The sequence below is a fragment of the Fulmarus glacialis genome, unplaced genomic scaffold (genome assembly GCF_000690835.1).
Source record: "Fulmarus glacialis isolate BGI_N327 unplaced genomic scaffold, ASM69083v1 scaffold18865, whole genome shotgun sequence".
In the NCBI taxonomy this organism is placed as follows: Eukaryota; Metazoa; Chordata; class Aves; order Procellariiformes; family Procellariidae; genus Fulmarus; species Fulmarus glacialis.
In genome coordinates, this window is record NW_009215132.1 from 8895 (window position 1) to 30791 (window position 21897).

The 21897-nt window shown below is 36.3% G+C and overlaps 1 protein-coding gene across 1 annotated transcript in view; it reads right to left on the reverse strand.

Moving 5' to 3' along the window:
• CCDC93 (coiled-coil domain containing 93) overlaps positions 1 to 20520 on the reverse strand; it is a gene marked incomplete at both ends in the record, with an annotated part of 28703 nt that extends 8183 nt beyond the window's left edge. Inside the window, 12 exons of the mRNA XM_009578841.1 lie at positions 2 to 108; positions 363 to 434; positions 1538 to 1609; positions 2922 to 3003; positions 3555 to 3628; positions 3826 to 3888; positions 8285 to 8401; positions 12950 to 13036; positions 14107 to 14157; positions 14630 to 14722; positions 16189 to 16228; positions 20420 to 20520. Coding sequence (XP_009577136.1) covers positions 2 to 108; positions 363 to 434; positions 1538 to 1609; positions 2922 to 3003; positions 3555 to 3628; positions 3826 to 3888; positions 8285 to 8401; positions 12950 to 13036; positions 14107 to 14157; positions 14630 to 14722; positions 16189 to 16228; positions 20420 to 20520 — 959 coding nt within the window. The remainder of the gene's footprint in view (position 1; positions 109 to 362; positions 435 to 1537; positions 1610 to 2921; positions 3004 to 3554; positions 3629 to 3825; positions 3889 to 8284; positions 8402 to 12949; positions 13037 to 14106; positions 14158 to 14629; positions 14723 to 16188; positions 16229 to 20419) is intronic.
• Positions 20521 to 21897: the final 1377 nt, after the last annotated feature.

The window sequence follows — 21897 nt, forward strand, 5'->3', positions numbered from 1 at the left end:
CTGACTGTAAAGTTCAATAAATCTCTTCTGATACTGTGTTAGCTCAGCTCGGCTGGGTACTTCATCAATCTTGCGTTGTAAAATGGCTATTTCTCTGTTTCTTCGTGCCTGAATAGAAAGTTAGGAGGGGAGAAAACAAAGCCTCTTCTTGTTCTCTTCTTAAAATGGATGAAGCCCCCCCCCGCAATATTTTGTTACTGAATAATTAATTAAAAGAAAAAAGCATTGGCTAAGGCTCAATTTTTTTGGTAATTGATTTGTGACAGAAAAACTTTTAGAACAACAAAAAGAAGTATTAGAAGTTACAAAGTAAGAAAAACATCAATAATTTTGTACAAGTAAATTTACAAAGAGTTACTCACCAATAACAGCCGAATCTTTTGAAGTTTATCTTTCTCAGTTTTGTACTGCTGTTCTATAATCTTATTTGGCTCCTAGAATTTGAGAACCCAAATAATTGTGTATTACAGTAGGAAAAATATGCAAACTGGGTTTGTTTTCTGTGTTTGTCTATCTTCCATTTAATGGCTCCCACAGTAACACCACGATTTGCTGGTTTGTTTTTTTTTTTTTAACAGATTCATAATCTGCATTAAAAAATTGCCATCTTTACTGCAAACAAGTGCATTTTGCTAGCTTTTAAGCCTTTGACGTTTTAGTTTTTAAGGTTTGTCAATAGTTTTTCCACTGCTTTACAACAGTCATACTTTAAATGAAGATATGTATAGGAAGATAGTCCGTACTCCTTGTCTGAATGCTTATACTTTGATTCAGTGGCAAGGTTAAGGGTAAACATGGCCCAGGACAAAACATAAACCCTGACATGTATTCTAGATTTCCTGGATTGCGGACTTTAAGATAATTTTTTCTTGTTTAAAAATGTAAGATCTACGTTTGTATTTTAATTTTTTCATGCTGTGTTCAGAACACAGTATCATGGTCCCTGTCATCTACCTTATTTCAGAGGCATAAATGTATCAAATGTTTACCCATTGAAAATACAAAGTAATTCAAGCTTTTCCTTTTCTGTTCATTCATTATTCATTGCCATCAGTCTGGATGCACTTGTGTTAAAGCCTAACTTCTGACAGCTGCTCATGGCATGCGGATGTACTGAGCCACTGAAAACTTGTGCTTTCATTCTTCAAATAAATCCACTTCTAAGAAAAAAACAACCAAAACAAACATGCTTTCTGAGGAAGACCTGTTTTTGTCAGAGGTATGAACTGCTCTTAAGACAACATCCAGAGATTTTTCTCTGGTACTACAAAGAAAGAAGTGAAAGGCACAAAAGCATCTATGAGTTAGCCCCGTGGATTCTGCAAGAATAATGAAGAATACTAGAGCTATTTTCAGTCTACTGTATTTCTATGATTATTAGCCTGAACTGTGGCTTTAGCAGTGGGGGAGAATAGAATTTTTCAGAGATTGCAACAGATACTTTAACACTTACAAGAATATGCCAGAAGTCAGAAGGACCTAAAACAACATTTTAAAACACAAACTGAAAAGAAAAACTTAAGACATTTGCTATTACCTGTTCCTCCCCGTCTTCCACTGCCTCAGCTTTCAAATTCTCAATATTTTGTTGAAGTCTCTCCATTTCTTCCTTTAAAACAAAAAAAGTTTGTGTTGCTTTTAACTGAGACCTATCCTCTTGACAAGGGAGAGCAGGAAGCTTGACAACATACACCTCTAATAAAATTGTGGAGCTGATCACACACTTTATATTTAAATTTGTAAGATGAAACAGCATTCCCTGGTTAAGGGTAAGGCATCCATTACTATTCATTACATAAAAATGTCTGCTTTTATCAAACAGAGGAACAAATTTATTTCTTACTTGCAAATATACTAGATTCATCTAAGACAACTAATGCGTGACATGGAAAATGAAACTGAGGAAGCAAAGGAGTATTACAATAGCATGACACAGGACTGCAACATATGGCATTTGTAAAAATGAACAAACCTAAATTTACTTGCAAGGTAGTTTCCACTACAATCCTTTAGAGCTTTCCAAAGGAGTATATATGGGAAAATGAAGCTCCTATGCTCAGTCTATGCCTCAAGGCACTATTTCTTTTTAGTTCTTTTCATTCTATTGAATCCCATCCACTATTGTTTAAATAGAAGAGAATGAAAACAATTCTCTCCAATCTAGGCAGTCCATGAACACAGCAGTAAACAGGACAGCAAAACATAGTAATTAAGCAGTAAAACTGAAACATGCTCTGAAAACTGCAATAGCTTCATCTCAGTCTTGTCAGAGTTGCTCCAAAGCTAGGGCCTTCATGAAGCCCTCCTCTTTGGCACCGTACCTCTCCTCCGGTCACTGTTGGCTGCATTATCCAAGAAGAGACAATCCATTTCAGGTTGTGAAGAGCACAGGTGGGTAACTACAGCCCAACCTCAAACTTACATTTTAGTGCTCCCTGTCAACCCACCCCAAGTCGCTCTCAGCAGAATGGTAATGGGAGCTAGAACAGTAACAGCTGTGACCAGTACAAGGCTGATCTGGCACTGTATGTCTAGGAACTGCACTTTATTAAAGAGTTCCAGGCACAACAAAACATCGAAGGCCACACTCATTCCGATGCCTTGGCAGCCTTCCTTACATCTCCCTGCGTCAGGGCAGGGGGCAAGTCCTTCTGGTTAATCCAGTTCCAACCTTCTTGGTCATCAGCCTTGTTGCAGATATGATACACTGCACAACTGGGCAACTGTCCATAATTCTGCCGCGAATCAAGCTGGTGGCAATATTGAATATGAACCCGGAAATACCAGTAAATGGGGCCGGGCGGGGTTGGGGGTGGTGGTGGCGACAACAGGGACACACGACACAACGACAAATCAGGAAGAAATATAATGCTTATTTAACAAGTTTTAAATGAATCCTTATATAAGAAATTAAAACTTACCCTACAATGTGCTTTGAACTCTTGCTCCTGGCTTTTTAGGTTTTCATTCATGGCCACCAGCGCTCGCAGACTCTGTAATATGCTAAATTTGAAGATCCAGTAAACCACATTAGACGTTTAGTTTCTAATTTAAACAGATGGAGAACTAAAAGACATTAGAACAAGCTTAGTTCTATATAAATTTCCAATAAAATCTCTGTAAATTAAAAACCCAAATATCACCACTGATACACCAAGGTCAAAATAAAAATGTACTATTACACTGAGTATTTTGATGGTTTTGCTATGTTCTCACCTTATTATTGTGGAAGTTTTGAGAGCGCCCCCTATTTAATTTGTGTGAGATGAAGGCTTCAAATATGTAAAAAAAAAAATCAGGAAGGCCTCATCTACTTGTCAAATGTGTCTAGGGTGGTTCTGCTTTAAACACCTACAATTATTTTCAACTACAGATTGACATTTTTCATTCTGACTGAATACTATGGTAATATTTTCCTGTCTTTGGAAAGCAAGCTGGAGAATTATTTAATTTTTAAATTTTAGTTATTTGTTTAGGTTGACAAAGCAAGAAACACTGAATGGTTCATTTTAAAACCATCATTTTTTCAGAAGGTCACAAAGGAAGAAACTTACCTAGAATCTGCTTGGGATTCTATTGTTTCTAAGGCTGCCAATTCCTTGTCCAGCTTTTCACTGTAACTCTTAACCTAAGGGTTGCAATTAACAGTAAATTGAAATACACTTCCAGACACAGAATGATTCATGGTACTCAGCTTTCCCACACCGTGGGATCAGTGAGGTAAGTTGTCAAACACCTTCACCATTTAATACATCCTTCTACACACAGAACTTCTCAAAAATGATTCAGCTAGAATCAGTGCACAGAAAAACAAAGGAAGATTACCTCAGTTAACGTCTTTTTTGCTTCGGTACATTTTGCCTGCAGATCAGCACATTTAGCTTGCAACTATTATGAAAGAGAAAGAAAAAAGTTTGATTCTACATTCACGCTAATTGCACCTGTAATGGAGAACAGCAGTATTTGAGCTGTTAATAATGGTTGTCTATTAAACAACAGGCCAACCATCACAAACACTGTCTTTTCTTGTCATCTACTCTGAGAGCATTTGATTGCAAGAATTCTGATCGAATATTTAATTAATAACTGCAAACATTTTCCAACCGACCTTCTAGATGTATTAGGTCCCAGAATAAACAGCAGCTTTTACAAAATGGATGCCAACAGAATGGTAACTTATTGGATAGAATCTCTGCTAAATTGCTCAAAGTTATTTAGCCTGGTTATACGGGCCCAGTTTCACACCAGGCTAAGAAGAGAGTCCCATGTCGTAGTTCTCCAAATAAGTTAGGGTGATTCAAGACTTGCATAAAAACGCCATGGCACTATACCATAGACATGTCCATTACCAAATAAGCAAGCTGGATTATGATTTTCTTTTGTGTAACTATAGAAAGTCTAATAAGAAGGCAGTTAGCAAAACGCCACTGGATATTTCACTTGTCAAATAATTTACAGAGGCTAATTTTAGAAGAACATCCTTCTTTAAAGTCCTTATGATTTAAGATTACATTGCAAATAGTACCAACAAAAATGGGTTACAAAAGTGGAGCAGAAGTGTTGCAAACAAAGAAATGCACGTTTGGCTTTCTGTTCCACTTCTTTTCATGCTGGTTTAGTTTGCTGTTCACAACACGGAGCTGTGACTCAACACTCCACTCATCCCTTTCCACAGCCGAATTTATAAAAAGAAAGCTTTTTCATTGTTTTTCATATTTTTCACCAATAATTCACCAATAGACTGAATTCTAACTAGTGGGGGGGGGGAAAAAATGCAAGCCTACAATCCGCATCTCAGAAAACTGACATAAAGATTAAAGAACTATTTGTTATGAGGGCTCTTGCTGAAACTTACTGCAGTATTGAACTTCACATTTTCTAAAAGGGGGATCTTGACTGTCACTGATTTCAAAAGCTGTCTTTGGCAAGTGATAAAAAAAATTCAGCCAGGAAATTTTTACTTTACTAAAGTGATAAAAGGATTATATTTGGCTTATAGCTGTCAGTAGTTTTTTCCCATATAAAAACATAGCACTGAGACTGTTATGTGTTGGAAATAAGCAACACAGAATTAAAGGGCCTTCACACAGCACATCTGTATGTTAAAATGGCAAATAGAATGATAACTGATTTAGAAAATACTTGAGTTTTCCTGTGGATTATGAAGTTTGTTTGGCAGTTAAAAGCAGATCTGTAAGGAAGTAAGAACTGTACCAATTTTGTGTGGTTTACAACTATGTTTCCTCCCCACTCTAAACTGCTTTCTTCTTCTCAGCAGTTTTGAAAAGCAAGCAAATATATTCATTCATATGCCAGGGAAACTGATAAAGGACATTACTTGCACCAGGCCTGAAAATGTAATCCACTCAACATCTATCTAGTTACAGGCATATTCTGTATTATTAATTCAGTAGCCACACTATGCTACAAATCTCCAGAACATAAGAGCTATCTGCTACAGAAAAAATGCTTTTGAACATTTCAGTCATTGAGACTGCATACAGACATTGGCAGATCTTTTCTGATTTCCAGATCGTAACAGCACAACACAGAATAGCTGCAAAAGCCAGCCACAACTGCCAAGCTCGTTTACCAGCCTCTCTTACTGCTCAACTAGGCCAGAAAGATCAAGGAAACAGCATGGCTGGAGAACTGTGCTAGTGCACATCTTAATTTTCTGAAACCGGAGCTAGCTGTTGCAGTTTCCTAATGCCACTCTTACTACACAATTGTACCTAGGTTGTCCTCCCGAAAATTAAGCTTGAGCTAACTGCGTCCAAGAACATGAACTGTTCGCACAATGCAGGGGCTGTGGTGCAGTGTTCTAGTACATACATACATTCAAACTGAGCATGCCTCCAGTATGTCTACATACTGCCTGCAGAAAAACTGCAGACGGATGTGAGCTGGGGGACACAACCAAAATCCATTCAAAATCTGTAGAACTGTACTAGACCATCCTTAAACCTGAGCAAACGTGCCCCCTTTTATAATAAGGCAGTGTTAAACCATTGCCAGTCATGACAACAAAGCTTCTTATCTCGAACAGGTTTGCAACCCACTAGCTCAGAGCGGATACTGAGAGAGCCTGCATCTGTCTCCATTCTACAATATACACGCAGCACATCTGTATCTCCCTTCATATGTATTTGTCTTATAGCCTTTGTGGTTTAAAAGAAGAGTTAAAGTGTGACAGAAACGTACTGCAAATGCCTTAGGATACACTGAACATCCTCTTCTTTCCCCCGCCTTATGAAATTCCAAAGATCTCATTCTGTAATTTGTGTTTCTACTTCAGGAAAGAAACTCAAACCAGCATGGGAATTCACCCAGGATTTAACTGTCTGTAAGCCCATATTATGATTTTGAAAGCCTGACACTTCAGCCTGCATTTAAATGCTAGGTATTGTCAATATCTTTTTACTAACAGTCATCATCTTGACAGGGCACCAAAGTTATGTTTGACATAAACAGACATGGAACATTCATATTACCAAAGTGTTAAAAGAATACAAACCCAAATTAAAAAAAAAAGTATATTTAATTTCAGTATATCATAATATCATAATTATAGTATATCACAATACTTTCTAATATTTCACTCTAGAACGGAGAGGAATTGTGACAGACATGGTTTACATTCAACATACAGTGCAAATAATAATTGTAGCATTTCTGACTATGAAAAATTTTTAACAGATGGAGCATGCCAGAGGGCAACAAAAACAGAAATGCATTAGTTTAAGAAGAACGAAACTAGTTTGGCATGTTCCAAAGGAAATACATTCTAAAATTTACCAGTTAAAACACTGTCATACTCTACCCTTTGAAAGTCTTTTTCTGTGCAAAATAAATTAAGAACAACCTGCACCGGTTCTTCATAAAGCTTTTTATTAAAGTTGGAAAAAAAGAAGAGAGAAACAAAGAACAGGATAGGCAATTAGTCTTTCCAATTTTTTGTGCATAAGTCTTATTTCTATAGCTTTATTTAAACTTAGTATTACTTGAATGTTAGTCAGAGACTTCAAAAAATGGTTAACAGCATATGTTTTACTGAAAGGAGATACAAGTTTTGAAGGGTTAAATATCCTTTAAATAAAAGACTTCATTGCACTGTTAGAGACTATTTTATTCTCATTTTAAAAATAAATAAATACAAAAAAAAGTCAGGTCTACTAAGTAGCTGAGCAGGAAGGTTTAAAATCTAGTGCTCCCATAGTTATACCATAGTAGGTAAAGTTTTCAAAGCTACCATTCTTTCACCTCTGTTGTTTGTAAGACTGAACATATCACTATCTCATAAAATGTGCCATATAGTCACCCACCTTCCAGAGCCCCTGTGCCCCCAACATTTAATAGGCAAAACCAATTAAGATGTAAGGCGTTAAAATGTTACTGGCAAGAGCAGAGCAAAACAAAACAAAAAACAAATGAAGGCTGCTGGAGCAGTGCTGTACTTGACAAAATATCAACCACAGAAGTCATCGGCAACAGTTTTTCCTCAAGTACTATTTCTTTTTTGGCAAGCTCTTCCAATTACTGACTGATGCAATATGTTTTCATCAGATTCTGCAAGCTAAAGAAGGCATGGTGCTGATTACATCAGTATGCATAATTAAAAGCAGCATTTCATTAATGGCATAGCTTTTCCACTTACGCTTTTCTGGGTTTAAATGGCAATAGCGTAAGTAGGTTGAAATACAGAAATGGTCTTACTTATAGATATGAACAGAACATCAGTCACAAATTCAAGAGCCTTTCCTGCCTAAAACAAATGTGAAGATGTGAACCAAGCAGTGACTGCAAAAACACCCCCAAACAAACAAGCAAGCAAGCAAAAAACCCACCTTAGTCAGCGAGACAAGCTGGCTCATATAAAGGGCAGGAAGTGATAAAAAGTCATTTGCAGCCTATTTTAGAGTAACTTCCTAAATTGTTTCTTGAAACTGTGAAAAGAGCCCATTCAACACTATAGCTAACAAGTGAAATGGAGATACTCTCTCTGTTTTTCTCCAAGAGAGGTATGCAAAAAAAAGGGAAAGCATGTTTTGATTATCCAGCCCCCTCCTCACAGACAAGGCTATACAATTTTTTAATACAAAACCAGCCATATTGTCTTAGTAATAAATGTGCAAGCAAGACATTCAGAGATGCTGAAATGAATGTTCAGAATGACAAATTGCTGGTACAGAAGATAGCTCGCAAATCTTTTCTGGATGGCAAAAACTTTGTGGTCAACCACATTTATCAATGTTTTCTTCTTTATTACACACACAATACTTACCTCTTCCAGGAGTTTGGTTTTTTGCAAAATCTGCTTATTCAGAGATGCCACCTTCCTTCTATGTTGTTGGGCAGCTCCAAGCCTTTCTGGTCGCTCCTCAGCGGAAAGCTCAGATTGCTAAAATAAACAGTAACAAGAGCCTGTTGGACCCCACGCCATTATTTTTTGCTTCTTCAGTAGCTCAGGAAATGCCAAAATGGGACACACCTCTGATATTCCTTATCAAGAACTGTGTCCCACTATCCAACAGAAAGAAAGACTTCCCTATTTATCTCGCATCAGGGTAAGGAAGCAGCTGAACAACTGATTATATCCCAAAGGTAACAGGTAAAGTAAGCCAAAAATAAAGTCAGGTGCCCTGGGATGGGTGGAAAATACTAAGTATACTACAAGAAAGAAATAATTTTTGCATCAGCATTACAGTTAAAGCTGGTAGAGTTCTTAAATGGAAAAAATACAAACATGCTAAAAAACACCTTAAGCAGTGGTATTTACTGAACTTGTTGAATCAGAGATGCTCCATACCCCAATAAGTAGATCCAGAACTTTCAAAAGCCTGGAACAACTGCGTATTTAGATTCTGAAATGGCTTGGATGCATCTTTATGCTGAATGACAATGACATACTCAGTGTGGTAGATACAGTTACCGCTCTAAGCATTTTTTTGTGCGTGCATGTGTACTATGGACACCAGTCTTTGAAAACTACTCAATCCAGCATGCATTGCCGATAAAGTGTCTCATAAATACATAATGAAGACAGCAATCTGGATCCAGTCTCCTGTTCTCTCTGAATTGTGAAAGGAAAGCTGCCAGAAACATTCTTTACCAGGAGCAACATTTATAATAAAAGTCGTATATTTGCAGTAGACAAAAGAATGATTAAAAATCAGTGATAGCTAGATGTCTAAGTGACTATTTGCCTAAACATTATTTGTACCTTTTGAAAGTCCTCACTTTAATACTTACATCCACCTGTTTTGGTAATTTGCCTCATGCACTCAGACTTCTTTTTCCAGTTAATCCATTTTCCAATATTTCGTTAGAAAACCAGTTAATTTTCACTTCAGGTGCTAATTTGCAGAGTTTGTCAAAGACTAAGTGCTTTTTGAATAATTACTAAATGTTGACAACCACTACAATGTATAATCAGCAAAAATGTTACAAGAAGTATGAAATACTCCTCACTCATATTTGCTCCTGGTATCCACTCTAGGTAGATGGGTAAGCAGGTCTTCATTAACAGCTTAATTTTAAAGGAAAATAAGAGGGAAAAACCTATCTTTCTCTTCTCCATTTTCTATGTTATTCATATTGAAGAGCAGCTTAATGATTTGTTATACTTTTACATCCACAGCAAGAAGAGACCAATTCTGACATCTTAACCCAACAGTTCACGTACTTTCTTTCCATTTGTTAGAAAAGGAAAAATGCCTCTAAGCAACACCTGTAACACTGAACTATTCAACAAATACACACTCAGATTTACTTATTCCTCTCATTATTTAGCCAAATCACATTCCCTCATCATGTCATGCATTCTAAGACCCCATCCTTCTCACCATACAACTAGCCTGTCTAATACGCATAACATGCAAATCAAGAAAACTGGAAATGCAAGAGAAACATGAGCTAAACCAGTCTGAGACTGATCTTGCAAAAATAGTAAAAATCCATACAGTACAGCTTTGGCATAAAGAAAAGGTCATGTCTCAAGAAGTGTACTGTTAAAGCTTGCTTTTTGAAAATGGGAAATAAACCATCACTGTAATACAGAGGCTTCTGCAGAAAAATCCTTCTGGTCTGCAAATGAAAAAGCTAGGGTTAAGCCTCGTGCAGTCAAAGTGAGCTAAGGGATCTGCTCTGCAGCAATACTACAGCTTTGAAGTTACTGAGGAATTGGGTTCCAATTTGTGGAGAAAAATGCATCTTTCGGCATAGAAGGAAGAAAGCACAAATTATAGAAGCTACTTTGCTTTTGACTCTATTGTTGTTACCAGGTCTCTTACTAGACTGAAACTGCAGTTGCCTTCTGAACATAATTTAAGAAAGCTGTATCTGAGCACCAGGGTCTCTGACTGTTTAAGATTATCAATTTGCTACTCTATCTCAAAACAAGAACTTCAATTACACGTGATGAAAAGGCATATGTGGATACATCCTTCATGTTCTCTGTTAACACACATTATCCCCAGCACTGACAGGTGTAGACTCACTTCTGCACTCTTCCCCCTTCCCCGCAACTGCTCAACTGCCCTAGAAAGATTTCGCCAATTCAAATAAACAAGTGAAACAAGAAGTGTTAGCAGCCTCACTTTCTATGACAGAATTTATTAAGTTAAAACGCCGTATTAATTATGCATGAGGATCACTAATCTATGGCAGCTCAAAAACTGCTAGCCAAAATAAATGGCTAATCCTAGACTTTAAGAGCCTGCCTCCCACTGTTCACATGTAAGTTTTAAATGGGATGGAGGAAGGAAATACATGCCATTAATGTTATTCTGTGTAATGAGATTCTCTCACACACATTAGTGCTTTCCAATAATTAAAGAAAATTCAATCATTGCAGAACTTCACATTCTTAAAAAAAAAAGTCTCTGTACAAAAATACAAACTTTGCAGCAGTAAATAATTTTGTTCATCTCTTCATGTTCAACCATCTCCAACTAGCAAATAGACTTCAGAGGTTTAGAATCTCAATTTGAAGTCCACTGTCTGAAGCCCACTGGGAAAAAAAAAAACTAGCCCCTTAACAGTTCAAATCTGTTTCAGTCAAGTTCCACATAGATCTTTATCAGTCATTTCAATGTAATTTGCTGTCATTTTTCCTTGACACTTTCCCGAGGCTCAGGAACCCAAAGATAAAAATCACTGCATATAAAAATATCCAATTTAATATCTTCCTTGAACGACAACCCCTAACCATTCTAAATGGCTGAAATGCTTATTGTATTCTACTTCAACTGACTGTGTAGGGTGCATAGTAATCTCTGATGTAGGATTCTAGAAGTCCAAAAATATTCTGAGTCAACTTCTCAAGTTATAAGCAACTTGCAAACAGCATTTAAAACTGTTGAAGAGGATTCTCCTTCAGGCATTTTTGAAGGGAGTAGCTTTGAAACAGCACTTCTCTAGTTTTAGTCATTCTCTCATTTTACAGGGAACAAGCTTTTCCTCCTATTCTATTCCTAGCAAAACCACTAATCATATATAACTATACTTGTAAATTCTCAGCAGAAGAATCCTTCTAACACAGTAAATCAAAGCTACTTTGAATAATTGGCCTTAGAAAGCTGGTGATGAATAGACAGATAAAAGCCACGTTAATAACTTTCTGTCAGGATTTTTTGGAAAGAACTTCCTTCCAGTTCACCCACCAAGGTAACACAGCAGTAGAAAAGAGGGGCAAATGCAAAAAACTGTACGCATTGATCTTCCGCAAAAATGCCATCTTGTAAGAAACGTCCTGGCACATGCAACATCAGATCTAGAATTTTGTTTGCCAGCCATCTTCACTGGGCCTATGGATTCTATTAAGACTCTGGTAGACAAATAAGCACTGCTGTGTTCTTCAGACTATGTATAGTTACAAGGGGTTGAAACTATTAGGACTATATCCAAACATTGCTGACGCTTCAATAAACTGTTTGATAACATCCTTAATTCTCTTTTCCTGGTGCATACATGCACACACAGAAATTTTTTTTTCTTTTTGTCACATCCAATAGATTTGAAAAGCAATATATTTTTGGTTTGACTTGAATCAGTTCTTACTTTCCAAAGTATTAATCATTGTTCTACTATAATAGTCAAGGTCCTGCTGCCTTCTCTCAGAACAGAAGGAATGTAACATTGAAATATGACCCTTGGGCTTCTGTTCTTCCAATCTTTTATAATAAAGAAAGGCCAGGAATTTGCTATAGACTCTGTTGAGTTATAGGGTTTATCTCCCAAATGGGAAAGCTCCATACTTCATATGTGTCAACAAAAAGGAAGAAATATGAGAAGACTATTGGACAAATAAGAGCGACCTATAACTCTCATCTGGCAGTGATGTATTGTACGTATTAATTGCTTGAAGAGCCAGATTTTCTTTTCACGTTACTGTAAAAACAATCACAGTTGAACACAATAAATGGAGCTAATCCATACAGTTAATTGCCTTGACTTCTAAATGCAAGAGGTTTGTTTTTCATGATACTAGATTCAGATGAGAGATCCAGGGCATGACTGATAATTGGAGCCCAGCGCAAGCAAGATCCCAGTGTCTGAAAATCCGAGTGGAGGAGGCCTAGATTTTTCTCTGGGCAGGCCCACAGAACTGTATTTCTGTGCTTAACACAGAACATTTTAAGAGTTTAGGCCTCTGCTTTGAATAGATATCAATCCAGGCCCTTCTTTATTCATGAAAACATTTAAGCAAGTGCTAAAACCCAAACTACTCATGAATGCAATTCAGGAATCTGTGCTGTCACACCAAAAGCTTGTGCATGTTTAAATCTCATTAAAATACTTCCCTGAAACCTGACTGTGCTGTTATCCACAGCATGTATGAAACAGTGTTGTTTCAAGAGAATCATGGCAATTAAGTTGGAAGCTTAAGGCCTAAATTAACAAGTTATCAAACATGACTTGGTAAAACATAATCAGGTAACACACTTACCTTTTCAGCGTATTCTGACACTATTTGCTTGATCTCATCCGATTGGAGTCCAACAATCTGGCCAACGGTGCTTGCTGTCAACTTGCCCTGCAACCGTGTCAAGAAAACGTTTGGAGTTTTGGAACTGCTTATGCTTTTTACATGGCAATTTCCCCAAGCTCTAATTTTAACAGAAATGTACAAAAATGTTACACTGGCTAAAAATCTCTAATCATAAAAAAAGACCAAGAAACATTCTACCCCAAAAAAACCCTTTGCTGATAGAAATTTCTCACTTACAATCTTTTAGCAAACAACAGTGGTAATTTGAATTCAGATTTTCAAAAACTTACTTCGAATTGTATTCTGTATACTGAATTTTGCACGCGCAGTAATAAAGCCCACTTTTAGACCACATTTTGAGCCAAACTATAACAATACAGATGTGTGAAAGAATGCACCTTTCAAATTGGATGCGTGTACAAAAGCAATCTTCAAGTAGAACTGAATTCTACAGTGGATTTCAGTAGAAAGCATGTCAATCAACTTCGAGATTAGACTAATTACTACCTTTTCTTCTGTGACTGCAGCATAAACAGAAACAATGTTTAACAACTGAATTTCTTCCTAGTCCTCTCACCCGGAAATCAAAATGTAAGAATTTTCAAAATTACAGCAGCCTAAAAGTTCCATTATATCCATGACTGCAACCAATTAAGAATTTGAAAACAAGATACATATCCAGTATTTTCAGTGTCTTACACTAATGGTGTTGTTTATGTGCTTTGAAAAACACCTTGAAACACAGAAAATTTTCCTCCACTCTCCCCAGTAAAATAATTACTCCTCTGGATATCTTCACAAGATGAATAAAGTAAGATCATACTGCATCTTGGGTAGCTGCACCGTGATGTCTTTCCCCTGAAATTCTCCTTTTAGAAACCATCTGAAAGAGGCACTCACTTATATTGCTTTTATCATTTCAAGGCAAATGATTAAGTCACCAGCCTCAAAAATTACCGTCTTCCTAATTCAACCATCTTTTCCTGCACTCCCTCCCGAAATTTAAAACACAGTCATTCCAAGACTTCAGACTCACCATTAACCCGATTTTAGGAATAATTGCCATAACCAACCATAATTTAAACAAAGCTGTATCAGTTTTAAATGCTGCTTACCTCTTCTGTTGCCATTGCAGCCATTCCAGTCATCAGAGTTTTAATGCGAAGCTAGAGCAAAATATGAGGAATTACACATAACAATTTATCTTTTATTATTTAACTTATTTCTGCCCAGTGACAGGGACACATGTATACGATTAGTATCATATAACACGTGTCTTTTAATGCATGTAATGGGACAGTAAGTCCATGAAAATTAAAGAAGAGGTGGCTAAAGTTATATAAAGGAAAATTCCTTATAAACAGTACAGATTCACTCAGAGTATTCAGCTCTCATTATCAACCGAAAACTGACCTCTTAAAAACGCTTGGATTCCAAAACAGAAGTTGAATTTTTTGGTATTAAACATCAACAAACATTTAATTTTGTGCATCAGTTTCAGGTTCCATATTCTCCTGCGGGAAGCAACTCCCACTTCAGCTAAGCATGGAAATTTTCCTTCTTGCAGAGAATGACTGTGATAACTGCTGCCCTCCCCCCAAGTTAGTAACATCCATGCCTACTGTGTATATGGCACACCTCTTCAGCAGCCTGAAGGTCATCTTCATCACAAGGCTCAGCTTTTCCTGCTGCTGCAAGCCCTGGAGGTAGCGCAATTTTTTTATCTTCAGCCTTTTAAATAAAAATTAAGAAAATATTGTATCTAGTTCCAGTAATCTAAAGTATTAAGAAAGACAGCAAGGAGCAAACTGGAATATAGCTGTTCTGTTTTTATGAATACATATTAGCTACTGGAACATCCTCACACTCCAATTGATGCTAACTGAGGTGTAACCCTCACTGACTTCATAAATATTCCAGCTGTTCAAGACGGTGTCTCTGGCTTGCTATGGACATATCTGGCGCAGATCCCTTATTCCACAACCTTCTAAGAACTACCAACCTCACAAGACAACTGGCTAACTGAGAATATGATGTCTGCTACGTAGGAGAAAGCTGAATTTTTTTTTTTTTTCCAGATAAATCATTTTTTATAACTTAATATAAATTAATATTGGTATAACAAACATACAACATAAGAAAGTGTAAAATTGCCTAGTTCAGTCAGAAGAATTCATACCACTAAAATAATGAGAACTGGTGACAGACAGACTAAATTTCTAGGTCACTCTGTTGCACCACTAACCTGACTATTTAATCTTCCATTTCTGCCTTACTGGTGACTCAATTCACACAACAAACATGATGACCTTCTAATATATAATATTCCAAAGTCAGTAAAATTTCTGAAGAAACAAAATGAACTTTATTATAAACATAACTGTAGCCTGACAGTTACTTTGAGGGGAAAAAGAGGTACGCCTAGATTTGGAAACATCTCCATTTATAAAATTTAAATGCTAAATTTGTATGCGAAATATTGAGATAATGAAGAAGGGCAACCTTAATGTACTCAGTGTATCGCTGGGTCCATGACATGCTTAATGCACTTCTTCATTATCTCTGTCTGTAATAAAAGCTTGTAGCCAAAGTAATACCTGCACTGAAATAATAAAACTGAATACTCTGACAAGGACATTTTATGATTCCATAATCATCAAAAGCACAGCAAGGATGCTACTTTTCAAGAGACACTATGAGTTATTTATGGCACGGTATCATGTTTCTCTATCACATTAAATAACCTGTTATGTAATAAATACCTACAAGATTTCTTACCAAGCTGAATGGTTCTTTAAAAAGAAAAGGAAAAAAACTTCTTAATGATCACATTATGGAACACTTAGTTAAAAGATATTCATTAAACAGGATATGTTAATTACCTCACATTAAAAAAAGAAAACAAAACAAACGAAACACCCAACCCCCCTTTCTTCTAAGCGAAAAACGCTTGCAAAATGTGATCTTTGAGTACAGATGAAGGAAACGCTTTAAAAAAGGAGATAGTAATCAACTGCAGCTTTTTCATGGCATGCAGACTTTTAATTCCAACTAGCCATTTTTAAAAGGTGGTAATAATAGAAGCTATAGCTGTTTATTCTGTTGTATTCCTTCAAGATCTTACAGTAACCAACACTCCAACAAAAACAATGCAATTCTTCCCACAATATGAATATTTAAAATTAGTACATTTTTACCTGTTCTGTTTTCCCTGCTTGTCTGCTAAATCCGTATCTCCTAAAAGAAAAATAGCAACATGAAAGAAATACCTTGTTGTTTACAACTTCCACAAATAAATTAAGTTTCTATCAGTTTTCAAGATAAGAAATGCACTAAAAAGTGAATCGTTTTACAAAACCAGCAGCCAGGGTCAGGTTAGTTTTGGAATGCTTCGAATAAACTAAATAAGCAGGTACTGCAGCATATTCACAGAATAATTTCAGCTCCATCTACTCCTTCCATTATGATTTGCAAATCTAGACTGTTCATAGAATATGGTCACGTAAAGCTCATGAAAGGAAAAAGCAATGCTCTCTTTCCACTTGGAAGTTAATCCTCATCCATTAGCTATATACTTCCGAATTCTGGAAAGGCCTCAGGAAGTTGTCAGTGCAATCTCTACTCCCAAAAAAACATTCATGCTTGTGCACTTTGATGAATCTTTAACTTCTTTCTGAAGCACAGCGTTCAAAGCTTTAAATATATACTCAATCAAACTTTTTTACCTCTGTTTTTTTGAGGGAGAGGAAAAATTGACATTTGAGTTAGTTTGGAAATATTATCTTTAAGAAAAAACAGGTAGAAAAATTTTAGATATGAGTAAGCAATCATCTTCAGTATTACAAAGCACTAAACCCAGCACGTACAGAGATACGAGAAGAAGTGACTAACTTACAGCTACAACTGCTTAATTCCTTAACTACTGCAGAAGCAGGACTATTAACAAGCTTTTTATGGCTAAAAGTTAAGTGATCCTCAGCAGCAGTATCAATTGTCACAGTTCTCCATTTATTCACTCATACTTAAGAGGTAAATTCAGTCATATTTTATTACAGCGTAACACCAAGTTTTCAAGAATTCCCCAACATTAAGTTCTCTCTGCGTTTTAAAGCTTAGCAGTACGAAGAATGTGACAGAACACTACCCTCCCACAAAATATGCATAAAGTTGTATTAGTATAAAAGCATTTGTCATTAGTATTGCCATTATCGTATATCTGTTCTCGCTTTTTGTAGGAGCACAATTTTATTTTCACACAGATAATTGCATCCAAGTAATGAACTGCATCAGAACAACACTAACAAAAACTTAAACATCAGTTATATCAACAGAGAACCCAAATGCCTCCCAGGCTTAACATTTCACATCTGTTATAGGAACTGACTTTGTATTTTGCTGAAAACTGACTGATAATATGCAAAGATTTGGCAATGAAAGCCCTTAGTTGAAACAGACTATGCAATTGTGTGGAAAGATGCTCCCTGGCATCTCTCCACTCTCAAGCTAGACTCTGGTCTGCCACATTCAAGCTCATTTGTGATAACCTTTAAGCTGGAGGCCACAGGATCAAAAAACAATTTGCAAGACCTTATATTATTTGTTGGACTGAGAAAATAACTTTTATGATTAGTGTGCTCTGAAAGGAGCCATTTCTATGATAACCAAGGGGCATTTAGGAGGAAAAAAAAATCCTCTACTCACGATTTTCTACAACTGTCATCTACATGCAGTAGAAGAATGAAAGGGTCACTTTAACTATTTGAATTCCGAAAACATTCAACTACTCCTAAATCTACCAAAAATTTGCCTTTTTCAGTGTTCTAGTTCCCCTAACATTGTTGAAGAATGGACAGTAATTCCTACTGCCCCCACAGATTTCTGTATGTATCTCTGCGTCCTTGTACTCTTTTGTTATTTTATTACTAGGTTCACAGCAGACATACTATCATCCTTCTTAAGAGCTTCTTTGTCTACCAAAACACACGAACCAGATATTTGTGTGGCTTACTACTGTCATTTTCTCAGATGTTCTTTATTTTTGCACTATATCAGAAATATTTTCCTGATCAAGAGTTTTATGCTTTGAGAATTCATTATAAAAGCATTACCAAAACACATTCAAATCTTGCAACTATCCTAATTTTCTCCCATTTCCATTCAATTCATGTTAAGCTTTTCACACCAAATAACTAACAGTATTTGTCTTCTAGTAAGTACTGTCCTTCATTCATATCACCGATGTAAATAACCCAGCAAGTCTTCCGTCACGCGCCATGCCCTTCAAACACCAAATACCTTTTCTCCATTTGTTCTTCTGCTAGGACTCTGCAATGTCATCAAGATCATCTCAACAAATACTATCTTGAAGAGGTATTTTCCTTCCCAAAATTCACAAGTTCTTGGTCATCTTCCTTAGTCCCAAAGCACTCCTCATATCTATGTACTGATGCACACTATACAACAGAAGAGCAGTTCCCTTATATCTTCAACGCTTCCTACTTTTCTGTTCTTATTTCCTCTCTCTATACTTTTTTCCATCATCCATTTGCACTGTTTTTTATATTAAAGATTTATCTGTTTTTCCAGCAGAAATGAGCTTTACCTAGGTCTCAACTGTTCCACAGTACCTAAAGCTAAAACAAGTTGTGAGGATCTATGAAAAACATCTTCTATTTATTTCAATTTTCAAGCTATATACTGATTTCCAGTTTTGCCTTTTTGCTTTTTTAAAAACTAAAATTACTCTAGAAAAATCATACACAAAAATTCCCTTAAACGGCATAAACTATTTTATACTCTTTTTTATTTATTAGGAGATGTCTATTGACATCAATATGTAGTAATGACACTGAAACAATACAAGAAACTGTAAATAGACAGGATAGGAGTACACCACTTCATTTCTCCATACCAGCTCTGTGGATTCCCATTGTGAGCACTGATGAGGTATCAACGACCTGATCTAAATCCAAAGATTTCGGCATGCATGTCTCCCCCTGAAGAGTCAGGGAAGAAATCCACATGCCAAGTAGAATAATCCCTGACACTGTCACCAACTTGCAAATTCAATTTTCATTGGGGAGGGAGGAACTGGACTCTAAAATGGATGAGGTAAATCAAGCCTAACTCCTTACTAGTGTTAGAAAAATAGCAAGACTCATTCAAGACTATAGCCCACAGAATTTGTGAATGCTAACTGTTTAATAAAATTAGCTGTTTAACATGTATAGACATACATATATTAATGTATTTCCTTGTAGCTCACTGTGTTTTGAACGAATTAAGCTCTTTAGAGCAGCCAGTCATCTTAGGCTTTTAAATCAGCTTGCTATACTTCAGAGCTTTACTGCACTGAACTCCACTGGTGGTGGAAGGAGGGGAAAAGTTCTACAGTTAACCATTTGTATATAAAATTTATGCAACATCAGAAGAGCTCTGCTGAGTAACAGGACACCCCCTGTCATCCAATAGTTTAATTCCATTAGGAACACAGAGGATTTCATCCCACTTTAATAGAAAATAAGCTGAAAAATGTTAATTTGTCCGTGCTGCCCTCACTAAATACCTCCATGAATGAGAGGGGAAGATTATAAGCAATCTGCAGCCAGGACACTTGCTGATTTCAACTGTGTGTCAAGACAAATGCACAAAAGGGGTAAAAGGAAAGTACTCAAAACAATGAGACAAAAAAAAAACCCCAAACAAACTATGTCTTTGGGGGAGAATCCACCACAGAAGATACAAAAATGAATTCAAATGTCATTTGCACTTATTAAGTGTTAAGAGCTCAGACAGTGTCCATATCACTAAACTGTGAAAAGAAAATTGGAAAGAGAAACTAGAAACAGAAACTCTGTAACGTTATTTTTGTGTGTTTGGAGAGCTCTCAGTAAACCAGAGGGACTTCCAAAGGTAATGGAAAACTGCAAACCTTGGTAACTTCATCTCTATATGGAAGTTTGCAGAAAGTAAGAAGACAAAGCACTAAACCACGATTCAGCCTCCTGATGTAGCAACCACATTAGAACCACAAAAAGAAGCAATAACAACTTCAGCTCCTTTTTCCCCCCACTTTCCGGGGATTGCTTGCAAAGAAGCAATATTGATTGACAGACGCTACCTAGAAGCATCATGAATTTAAGCGATTTTTATGAAGCCAAGAACAGGTACGTTAAATAAACATACCCTACCAGCAGCACAAAGCCAGAACTTGGGCTCCCATTGAACAAAACATTGTTTACACGAGAGGACTGTCCAGTCCCCAGAGAATTTACAGGGTAAGCAAACAAAATCTGAAACCAAACAGGAGTAAATCTTGAACAGTTTGATTCTCAAGTAGTAGAAAAACCTCACAACCCAAATTTTATACGGAATGATTCTAAATACACACAATACAAAACCCACAGACAATTAAATGAAGCCTTTCACCTGCCATATTCCAGAAGCGTAGCATGAACCTTTGATTCTTCATCTAGGAGTTCTTCAGCTCCCTTCTGACGTTTATATTTTCTCTGGGGTTTGTAAACCTCCTGTAAGACAGTGAATGAATTCAGAGCTTGTAAAAGGCTTTTCTAAAATAAATGAAGAATTGTTATCTAGAGTGATACATACCACTGTTTGCTTTCCAACTCAATATACTTACCCAAATAAACATCCTTCACTTTCTCTTTTTGGAATTACATGATAAAATCTTACTTCTAAACAATTTGCTATAGGACCTGTCTTTCCAGGTTTTAAAAAAAAATTTTAAATGGGTATTTAACAACAAACACGATTTCTTCAACCACGTCCTCCATCACATTTGAAAGAAGAGTCAAAAATAACACAATCAACATCTATTAAAAAAAAACAGGCCCTATGATTTAGCTGACAATGCCAGTGTCTAGAAATGTTACCTCCTTTGTGAGTTAATTCTATTTTTAATCTCTTATTAGATAATTAAACGTAATTATCATCTACTGAATGATCACAGGTTACAATGGAATTAAAGCAGATTTTATTGGAATTTAAGGAACAAAAGTATCTTAAGAAATTTGATACTGAAATCATTCGATCTCATGCTATCCCAATGCGAACCTATAGCTGGACAACAGCCCGTCAAATAAAACAAGGATTCACAAGTACTATTTCATGCTGATAGAGCTACTTCCAATTTAAAAACAAAATGGAAACAAAAGGACAGAGCCACTATCCTGACTGTTAACACAGACACAACTGTTATAGCACTGTAAATCTGGCCTATACAAAAGTACCTTTTTTCTTCCTCCCTCCATACAGATCAACTATGCCACTATAACAGCCTATATAACAACATTGGAAAAATTATTCTGCCTCAAGTACAAACAAAACAAAACCAAAAACCAAACCAAACCAAAAATAATCATAAGATCCTCAGCTTTCCCCAAATTAGAAACTGGAACCAAGATAACATTTACTTTGACTGGAATTATTTTTGCTATTTGTTTGGTGAAAGATTAGGGTGAGTCTGTAATGCAACATTTCTGTTGCTGGAACAAAGATTTTGAAATTAATTGAAGTCTAGTATTTAGTGCTACCCTGCTTGCAAGGATACTGAAAAAAAACTAACGAAGAACCTGTGATCTCAAAGATGTTTTTTTTTACTCCAATTGATATTTTTTAAAAAGTGACACCCCCCCCCCAATCAATTAGATTACATTTTCTCTTCTCCTTTTTCTGAAATAAAATTCCACAGCAGAGAAAAACTTCATCATCACCACCAAATAATCAGCATCAAAAACGAACACCCCGCTCTTCTGGTCTGTTTTACATTCAGATCTTTTAAATCCTTTGAGGGCCAGGCTCAGAATGCTTAGAACAACTACATTAAAAAACAAAAGTTGAAATCAAAGCTTGGGCTTTCATAGAATCATAAAATCATAGAATCA